Here is a 10,713-nt window from a genome sequence, read left to right on the forward strand (position 1 = left end):
TTCTCTCCTCTCCACCTGTCTCCTTTCTTTCTACAGGTCACTGATTATTCAATGATCTATCTCCGTTTCAGAATTTTCGCCGCCGACATCATTGGAAGATTCATCTGTGGAAGATTCCATGTCTGGTCTTCAGTAAAATGATGCCGGAATCTACGCATGCATAGCTCGAGATCTGAGCCGAGTTCTCAATCTGTGCATGCGCCATCTGGCGACCATTTTACTAATGACAAGATATGGAATCTCACACTGTGCATGTGCAGCCCATCCAATGATGGTGGCAGCAGTGGCACGAAGTTTCTGAAAGGAGGTAAGTCACTGAATAATCGGTGACCTGTAGAAACACAGGATGCAGATGGAGGGGTCAGAGCAGAAGACCCAACCCAACAGGCCCACCACAGATGCGCAGGAGTCGCCATCAGAAGAAAACATAAAACCATGATTAAAAAAGAACCTCTGATTTGATTCCTCCAACAAAGGTATCAATTTATTCAGTGTGATAGCGCGATTATGGCCATACCTGTACATTATAGTGCAAAATCCTGCTGACCGGATGCATTAAGGTAAATTGAAGACAAATTCTGAAAAGAGCACAGTTTTATCTTGTAAGTAATGTGTTTTTTATATTTATCCTCAGGTTGCTGTTGGGTATTTCAAAGGTTTATGTGTCAGAGAACTATCAATTGGAAAATCCAGGAAATGAAGGACTGACAGATTGGGAGCTGGATAAACTTCTTTGGACGAGAGCTGTGGAAAACATTGCAACCGTCACCACCACATTGACCTCTTTAGCTCAGCTTTTGGATCAGATAGGAAACATAGTGATCAATGATAACGTGGCTTCAGAGGTGAGGACCTATTAGTTTGACATCGCAGATAAATCATGAATTTAATCTTAATTTAAGCAGACCAGAATACATGTTTATCACCTATCCACTGTGTAGGTGATAATTATTCAGTCATTGTTGGTCCCACCAATGGGGCATTCCCTGATCACCGCAGTCTTTCAAGTCCCTGTTCTCTACATGGCCAGTCCATTGTAAGTGTTTTGGCATTGATAAAGATAACTGACTGCAGCACTCAGACATCTTTGTATATCCAGGGTGCGGTGAGACCGCCGCTTCCTCCTGGCCACAGTCCACCCCTACCGATCAGCTGAGATCTGCGGCTGGATTTAAGCAATGAATAAAGCAGAACTCCACAACTTCGTCCTTTTAATGGCCACTCCTGGAATGGGAGATAAACTACAGTAGTTAGCAGCTAAACCTTGTACAGACTGTGTACAATGCTTACATCCAGCCCTGCTCCCGGAGAAGATTTTGGCTGATCGATTGCAGTGCCCGATCTCATATTGGTGACCTCTCCGTATTGATAGGCCATCGATATGTTGGTCCCGGACAACCCGTGTATATATAGTCTTTCTGTAGGTCCTCCAGAGCTGCATTTACACTTCTGTTCATTGCTTATCGGACTTTAGACACTTAATTCACTGTAGTATACAGCTTTGCGTTATGACCTGTTAATTATCCTCTCAATGAGGATGGTCTATTAGACGGTCAGCAATTCAAAAGAAGCTCAGTGTATAATGACATGTATTTTCCAAATTACTCAGTTATATATACATCATACTGTACTATGAAGGGTGTTCAAAGGCAAATGTAGGCTTTAATGTAGGCTAAATTGTCCTTTCTGACAGTAGGTGGCGAGGTAAGTACTGATTGTGTCATATCCTGTTTATTTAGCGATTTTACTTTTTCAATCTTGTATAAAAGTGCGTGGATCAATATCTACACCGAGAACTTGGCCACAATGGTTCAGATTAATAATTACATGATAATTTCAATTTCTCCTTCGCCTCATTGGGGGACACAGGACTGTGGGTGTATGCTTCTGCCGCCAGGAGGCTGACACTAAGTAAACTTAAAAAAAAAAAATTAGCTCCTCCTCCATCGTATACACCCTGACACTGGCTACCAGAGACTCCAGTTCATGCTTAGTGTCTCAAGGAGGCACATCTCTGGGTCCTGGATCGATGGACCCGATTTTTCAACATCTTTGGATTGAAGGGGCGACGGACCTTTTTGAGGGTCCGATCTCCCCAAACCATCAACGGGCAAGTACGTGCGATGTTTCTCCACGTATCCTTCCCCGCGACGTGGGATTCTTCACCGGACTTAGCCCTGACCACCCTGAGGTACCTAGACTCCAGGCTGTACAGGTGCCCATAAGATGTCCGTGTGTTCCCCCCTGAATTCTACACCCCTGCGGTGTTAGCTGGGGTGGTGGACGGTCCGTCTCCTTATCCTGGGGATAATGGAGATAGGGTTCCTGCACCGTCATTGGTTCTACCCCTCGATAGTGCGGTATGATGGGGGGGCTCCTGGCATTACCTGCGGTGTCCTCCGGGAGTGCGGTGCCTTTTTTTCAGCGCTGCTGAGGCCGGCGTCTTGGTATGGCGGCGCTGCGGCGTGGTCCGGCGCTGCTGCGTTGGGACTGCTGCGCTGCGGCGTGATCCGGCGCTGGGGTGTTGGATCGGTGGCGCTGCGGCGTTGTCCGGCGCTGTGGCGTTATGTCGGGCGACGCTGTGGCGCAGCTACGCTGCAGCGTGGTCTGGCGGCGCGCGGCGTTAGGATCAGCGCCGCTGTCCCCCCAGAGGCATCGGCCCTGCCTGGCCGCTTCGGGCGTGGAGCAGCTTCCTGGAGCCGGAACTTCCGGCCATCGGACGCGCTGTGGGGCTCCGCCCCTTCCGGCGCGTCACTTCCGGTTCTGGCTCTCCTCGCTCTAAGGGGGAAAAATTGAGGCCCCGGCTTCGGGCCTGCTCCAGGCCGCAGCATCGTTTGGCGGTCCCTCCCCCCTAAGGCCTGTTATGCATATAAGACAGCGCTTTTGGGCTCAGCATCATGCTTTGAGGATCCATCTCGGTACTCGTGGGGACACAGGACTGGGGTAGGTGCTTCTCCCTCCATCTGGCTGAAGCATTCCTTTTTTCCCAGTCTCTGGCCCTGGGTATAGCATTACGGATCATTATGTCTAGAAGGGTTAAGACTCACACGGTTCTTTTTACCAGTTGTGTATCTTGTGCCCTTTTTCCGCACGCCCAAAGTAATCGCCTCTGTGAGGCCTGTGACCCTGAACATGTCCAGGAGCCCCCCTCTGCCAGTCCTCCAGTAGTCTCTCCAGCTCCGGTCCCTCAGCCAGATGCTGTGGTAGCTCCTCCGGAATGGGTCACGTCCTTGTCACAATCCATGGCGTCCCTTACTGAAGCGATCAAATCACTGCAGACCCCGGCGGTCGGGACCGGTAATCCGCCTGTCTCAGAGAGGGCCTCGGGGTCTCAGGAGTCTGCGGCTTGCAGGGGGCGCACTCTCACTCGACAGACGCATAGAAAGCGGATTCGCAAAGCGTCTCCCAGGCACTCAGGTGCTTCCGCATCCTGGAGTTCCGTATCTCGCTCTCCTTCCCCTGCAGAAAGCGGTGAAGTTGAGACTGACTACGAGTCAGAAGGGTCTCTTAATTTTGATAAACCTGGGTTTCAGGAGTCAGTAGACAGCCTAATTGAAGCTGTCAATCAGTCTTTGGGGATAGAAGACGAGCTCGTCTCTTCCTCTGATCATAAGGTCTCATTTAAGCGGTCTAAACGGGCCCATAGGGTTTTTTCCTCTCATCCTGAGTTTGAGGACCTCATTCGACGCAATAGGGAGCACCCGGACAAACGCTTTTCAGGGCAAAGAGCTCTGAAGGCTAGGTATCCTTTTGCTTCGGAACTTTGTAGTGATTGGGCAGAAAATCCTTCTGTAGATCCTCCAGTGTCCCGTTTAGCCTCTAACACGTTACTATCTCTCCCTAATGGCTCATCGATTAAGGATCCTACGGATCGTCTTATAGAGAGCTTGGCTCGTTCCGTCTTTGAGGCCTCAAGCTCAGCACTTTTTCCTTCTTTTGCGGCAACCTGGGTTGCCAGGGCTATGATATCTTGGTCTAACTCGTTATCTAAGGCTCTCCAGGAAGGTAATGTGTCAGCAGAATTGGCTGAAATGTCTTCTCAGGTAGCTATGGCCGGTAGCTATCTGATTAACGCATCTCTGGATGCGGCAGATTGTGCTTCCTCGGCTGCTTCTAATGCTATTGCCATCAGAAGGGCCCTTTGGTTAAGGTCCTGGCGGGCTGATTCTACCTCTAAAAAATCTCTTACATCCCTGCCGTATCAGAGTGGTCGTTTGTTCGGAGAAAAGCTGGATCAGCTCATTTCTGACTCCACAGGAGGGAAAAGTAAATTCCTTCCTCAGCAGAGGGCCAGACAGCCTTTTCGGCGCCATTTTCAGGCTCGCTTTAGAACCTTTCGCTATGTCAGATGGGCCCCAGCATCAGGTTCTCCTGCGCAGGGTCGGCCCAATCAGGACCGAGACGGTCGGACCCCTTATTCGGCCAGTCAGGGGGGAAGAATGCGTCCCCAGTCTTCTAGATCTAGAGGATCTAGGACGCAAAGATTTTCGGCCAAGTGACTGGAGGCCTCTTCCGGGCATCTCCAAAAGGGTAGGCGGACGTCTACTTTTATTTCGCCAGGTCTGGCTTCAGGTAATCCACGACCAGTGGGTGGCAGAGCTCATATCTTCAGGTTACAAAATAGAGCTGGTCTGCCTTCCTCCTCCCCGGTTCTTCCCATCCCGTCTTCCCAAGTGCAAATCTCTTCGTCAAAGCTTGTTCAATTCCATAGAGTCTCTCCGTATCAGCGGTGTCATTTCTCCTGTTCCAAAGGAAGAAAGATTCCAGGGCTTTTATTCCAATCTTTTTGTAGTGCCCAAAAAGGATGGAGCAGTGAGGCCTATTCTAGATCTCAAACTCTTAAACAAGTTTGTCCGCGTTCGACACTTTCAGATGGAGTCTCTGCGGTCGGTCATCGCCTCTCTGGAAAAGGGAGAATTTTTGGCCTCAGTAGACATTCAGGATGCTTATCTTCATATTCCCATCTTTCCGCTCCATCAAAGATTTCTCCGGTTTGCCGTAAACAATCTACACTTCCAGTTCACGGCATTACCTTTCGGACTGGCTTCCGCTCCCAGGGTGTTCACAAAAGTCATGTCGACTGTGGTGTCCATTCTGCACTCCCGAGGTATAGTTGTCTTGCCATACCTAGACGATCTGCTGATCAAGGGACCGACATTTCAGTCTTGCAAGGAAAATGTTGACATCACTCTGGACACCCTTTCCCGTCTAGGTTGGTTGGTAAATTTAAGGAAGTCATCTCTACGGCCGTCTCGAAAAATCTCTTTCTTAGGCATGACCTTCGACACCTCTCAAGCCTTAACTATCCTTCCCCAGGACAAGGTCCTAGCCCTTCGGCGGGAAGTGAGGAACCTTCTACAACCATACCCTCATACGATTCGGTCCGGGATGAGGGTGTTAGGAAAGATGGTTGCAACCATAGAGGCGGTTCCGTTTGCACAGTTTCATCTTCGACCCCTCCAACGTGCAATCCTATCAGCATGGAACAAAAATCCTCTCTCTCTCAACCGCAAATTTCGGTTGTCTTTTCAGACCAGACAGGCTCTCGCTTGGTGGCTAAACAGCTCATCTCTTCTCAGGGGGAAGCCCTTTCCCCCAACCAATTGGCTAGTGGTCACAACAGATGCCAGTCTCCTGGGTTGGGGAGCAGTGTTCTTCCATCACACAGCTCAGGGACGCTGGTCTCCTCGGGAATCAGAACTCCCCATCAATATCTTAGAGATTCGAGCGGTCCGGCTAGCCTTGTTACGTTTTCACCATCTTCTGGCGGGTCGCCCTGTCCGGATTCAGTCGGACAACGCTACAGCGGTAGCCTACATAAATCACCAGGGGGGCACCCGCAGCAAGGCAGCCATGCAGGAGGTAAAACTGATTCTACTCTGGGCGGAGAGAAATCACTCTGTGATCTCAGCGGTCCACATTCCGGGCGAAGAAAACTGGGCGGCAGATTTCCTAAGCCGTCAGGGTCTAGCCTCCGGGGAATGGTCTCTCCACCCCGAGGTATTTTTGCAGATATGCCATCTTTGGGGAACTCCAGACGTGGATCTAATGGCGTCCAAGGTGAATACCAAGGTGCCCAGTTTTGTCTCTCGGTACCGAGATCCCCAGGCTATCGCCGTGGATGCGCTGGTACTGTCTTGGAACCAATTTCATCTCTCTTATCTGTTCCCTCCTCTGGCTCTGCTCCCGAGAGTAATCAAGAAGATCAAATCAGAGAGAGTGCCGGCCATCCTGATCGCTCCGGATTGGCCACGACGGACCTGGTATGCAGACCTGGTACAACTTCTAGCCGGGGTTCCTTGGCGGCTCCCCGATCGGCCAGATCTTCTATCTCAAGGGCCGATCTACCACCAGAACTCAGAGGTCCTACGTTTGACGGCCTGGCCGTTGAATCTTGGGTTTTAACTCAGGCTGGTTTTTCTCAAGAAGTGGCTGATACCTTGATCAGTGCACGTAAGTCCGATTCGGCCAGGATTTATTATCACACTTGGAAGGTTTTTCTTTCCTGGTGTAGAGAACGCGGGCTGCCCCCTCTGCGTTTCTCCGTTCCTAACATTCTAGCCTTCCTTCAAGAAGGTCTGGATTCTGGGCTGGCTCCGAGTACCCTTAAAAGGCAGGTTTCGGCTTTATCAGTACTTTTTCAACGCAGGATTGCTCCTAATCGTCAAGTCAGGACTTTTTTCCAAGGAGTCGCTCATAAGGTCCCTCCTTATAAGACTCCTTTGGAAGCTTGGGACCTTAATCTGGTCTTAAGGGCTTTACAGGACGCTCCTTTTGAGCCTCTTCAAGAGGTTTCTTTGATGTTTCTCTCTTGGAAAGTTGTATTTTTAGTGGCCATAACGTCCATAAGACGGGTATCGGAGCTGGCAGCTCTTTCTTGTCGTCCTCCTTTTTTGCGATTTCATCAGGACAAGGTGGTGCTCAGACCAGCTCCATCCTTTTTGCCGAAGGTTGTTTCATCATTTCACATTAATGAAGATATTGTTCTGCCCTCTTTTTGTCCGGCACCTACGCACCGTGTAGAAAAGGCTCTCCATACGTTGGATCTGGTGAGGGCTCTGAGGAGGTACGTTTCCCGTACGGCCCCCTTTCGCCAGACGGATGCTCTGTTTGTCCTTCCGCAGGGTCGCAGGAAGGGATGCGCGGCTTCAAAATCTACCCTGGCCAGATGGATAAGGGCGACCATTCAGGAGGCTTATCGCTCCATGGGCATGACGGTTCCAGCCGGAATCAAGGCTCATTCGACTAGAGCAGTGGGGGCTTCCTGGGCCGTTCGGCACCAGGCCTCAGCAGAACAGGTTTGCAAGGCTGCGACCTGGTCTAGTCTGCATACATTTGTCAAACATTATAATGTCCATTCCCAGACCTCTGCAGATGCAAGTCTGGGTAGAAGAATTCTTCAAGCGGCAGTGGCGCATTTATAGACAAACATTATCTGGATGTCTTTTTCTGGTGAGTGATTTTTCCCACCCAGGGACTGCTTTAGGACATCCCACAGTCCTGTGTCCCCCAATGAGGCGAAGGAGAAATAGGGATTTTTGGTTACTCACCGTAAAATCCTTTTCTCCAAGACGCTCATTGGGGGACACAGCTCCCTCCCTGGTAGCCTTATGGCTGCTTTGGTTATATCTGATTACATTAGTCAGTAGGATCTTTTCTAGACATAAAGTTTCTGTATTTATGCTGTTATATTATTTTTTGTGTTTTCTTTTGTTCTCCTACTGCTTTTTGCACCAAACTGGAGTCTCTGGTAGCCAGTGTCAGGGTGTATACGATGAAGGAGGAGCTAATTTTTTTTTTTTTTAAGTTTACTTAGTGTCAGCCTCCTGGAGGCAGAAGCATACACCCACAGTCCTGTGTCCCCCAATGAGCGTCTTGGAGAAAAGGATTTTACGGTGAGTAACCAAAAATCCCTATATTACAACTACTGCATATGCACTGAGACTGCTAACAGATTGGTGCATGTAAAACCATCGCTGCTCCGACAAACACCCGGAGTCTGCTCTGCCACCATGGCACCAGGGAGACGTGGAGGAATGGGATGGAGCCATCTCCTGCCCAAAACTTATTTCTTCCAAACCCTAAGAACATCTAACCAGTTCTGTATTATACATAGGACTTTTTACACCACCGTCAGATTTAATAAATTGTCTTTCTTTCCAGGTATACAACTCTGTGTCCTCTGCTCAGATTGCACTGTCCGAACTAGAAGCTGGCAGGTTGGAGAATGCCTTCAAAGCAAGCAAAGAAGCCATCACCTCTTCAGAGAAGGCTTTCTTTGACCCCTCACTGCTTCATCTTCTGTACTTCCCAGATGATCAGAAATTTGCCGTTTATATCCCGCTTTTCTTGCCCATGGCTGTCCCCATATTGCTTTCTTTGCTGAAGATCGCCAAGGAATACAGGCTAAGTAAGAAAGAGCAGAGCAAAACAGACTGAAAGTCACATTCTAACGTCTTCATTGAATTACTCGAGAGAGTATGGCACTGAGTCTTATTTATTATCTGAATGTGTAATGAGCATTGAAATCTGGAGAAAAAAAAACATAATGGCGGGTGATGGAAGCTTCTGCACTACTAATTTACTAAGTGTTGGTAAAAGGCGGTTTCACCTTTGATATAAAATCTGACTAGGTCAGGGATGGTTTCCACTTGTGTCTTGCTTTTTTTTAACGTGCCCATACACATTAGCAATCAGTCAGCCAAACGCCGTCCATCCCAGCCCCAATACATATGCATGTTTGGCCAAATATGCATGGTCTCTCGATAGGGAAAAACATACGACATGTTTATAGATGGCCTTTTCATGTTCAATTGACCACAAAGAGGACTAAAATGTGTTTTTGTCTTAATATTGACTCTCCGTTGCATCTGTGAGTGTCTCTGGACTGGGATCCGCACCGAACAGTAGGATCAAGGGATTTTTACTCCCAATGGGGAACGTCTATCCGTTTTACAAAATGGAGCAGCAGGTTAGATGCCCGATCCCTGCTTCATTCATTCTTTTTGGGTCTTTTGGAAAGAGCCAATATTGGCAGACGATGATTTGCACTGCTGCTTCATTCAAAAGGGGAAAAAAGTTCCCAATTTTGCAGATCAGTGCAGGTCCCAGTTGGTGCACACCCACCAATCAGTAACATCACATCCTGTGGATAGAAGATAACTTATTTTCATTCGACCACCCCTTTAAGTACTGCATGCCTTTTACCTGTAATTATCGCAATGGTTAATACGCTGTGAAGTAAGAGAAGGAGTCCGCTCAGGGAATTAATAACTTGACCCGTGTTTTGGTTATAAAAAATAAAAATGTAAAATTGTACATGTAAATATTTCTGAACTTTACATTAAATGGATTTTAAGGGGTATTTTTTTCCAATTGTATGTGAAAAACACTAGAGCGATTACGTATTACTAGCAATAGTAATCACTAAGAAAATGAAGTAATTGTTCTAAACCAAGAGTGTACCACCCATAGCAGGAGACCACGCCGCTATTATGGGACCCGTAATCCGCGTGCCTCAGTACTCAAGGGATCAGTACTCACTTCTTAGATCAGAACAGCATGCTGGTGGAAGGGGGGCGAGGTGAGTGGTGTTTATTGTATTTCTCCTTCGCCTAATTGGGGGACACAGGACTGTGGGTGTATGCTTCTGCCACCAGGAGGCTGACACTAAGTAAACGTGAAAAAAAGTTAGCTCCTCCTCCATCGTATACACCCTGACACTGGCTACCAGCGACTCCAGTTTATGCTTAGTGTCTCAAGGAGGCACACCTCTGGGTCCTGGATCCTTTGGACCCTATTTTTAACATCTTTGATTGAGGGGGCGACGGACCCTTTTGAGGGTCCGATCTCCCCAAACCATCAACGGGCAAGTACGTGCGATTTTTTTTTTCCACGTATCCTTTCCCGCTACGTGGGATCCTTCACCGGACTTGGCCCTGACCACCCTGAGGTAGTTAGACTCCAGGCTGTACAGGTGCCCTTAGATGTCCGTGTGTTCCCCCCTGATTCCTACACCCCTGCTCTGGCGGTGTTAGCTGGGGTGGTGGACGGTCCCTCTCCTTATCCTGTGGATAATGGAGATAGGGTTCCTGCACCGTCATTTGCTTCCCCCTCGCTGGATACACTGGTGGGACAAAGGGGGCTCCTGGCACACAATGCATCTGTTTGATGCAAGTTTACCTGCTGCTCCGTCCTCCGGGAGTGCGGTGTCGCCGGTTCTATCGGCAGTGCAGTGCCGTTTTCTCTGCTCTGCGGTCGGCTCTGTGGCTGTGCGGGCCGTCGGCGCCGTTTCTATCTCGGCGGTGGTATGGTGCGGCGGCGCCGCTATCTTTCCAGAGGCTTCAGGCCCTGCCTGGCCCCCTGCGGGCGTGGGGCAGCTTCCTGGAATAGTTCTGGGCCCGGACTTCTGACCAGCAGACCGCGCTGTGAGGCCCCGCCCCCTCCGGCGCATCACTTCCGGTTCCGGCTTTCCTCTCTCAGGATCGAGATGAGAGGGGGAAAAATTGAGGCCCCGACTTCGGGCCTGCTACAGGCCGCTTCGCTGCATGGCGGTCCCTCCCCCTGAGGCCTGCTGTGGATAAAAGGTAGCTCATTTGGCTCCGCATCGTGCGTTCAGGATCCATCGCTGTAATCGTGGGGACATAGGACTGGGGTAAGTGCTTCTCCCTCCTGCGGACAGAAGCTTTATTTTTCTCCCAGTCTCAGGCCCTA

At 49.5% G+C, this 10,713-nt stretch overlaps 1 protein-coding gene across 1 annotated transcript in view; it reads left to right on the forward strand.

Moving 5' to 3' along the window:
* The window catches only part of PIGS (phosphatidylinositol glycan anchor biosynthesis class S), a 45,814-nt gene extending 36,450 nt beyond the window's left edge, over positions 1-9,364 (forward strand). The window contains exons 11-12 of the mRNA XM_069761234.1: positions 635-845; positions 8,164-9,364. Of these exons, the coding sequence (XP_069617335.1) occupies positions 635-845; positions 8,164-8,439 (487 nt within the window). The 3' untranslated portion in view covers positions 8,440-9,364. The remainder of the gene's footprint in view (positions 1-634; positions 846-8,163) is intronic.
* Positions 9,365-10,713: the final 1,349 nt, after the last annotated feature.

The sequence above is a fragment of the Ranitomeya imitator genome, chromosome 3, assembly GCF_032444005.1.
Source record: "Ranitomeya imitator isolate aRanImi1 chromosome 3, aRanImi1.pri, whole genome shotgun sequence".
Taxonomy (NCBI): Eukaryota; Metazoa; Chordata; class Amphibia; order Anura; family Dendrobatidae; genus Ranitomeya; species Ranitomeya imitator.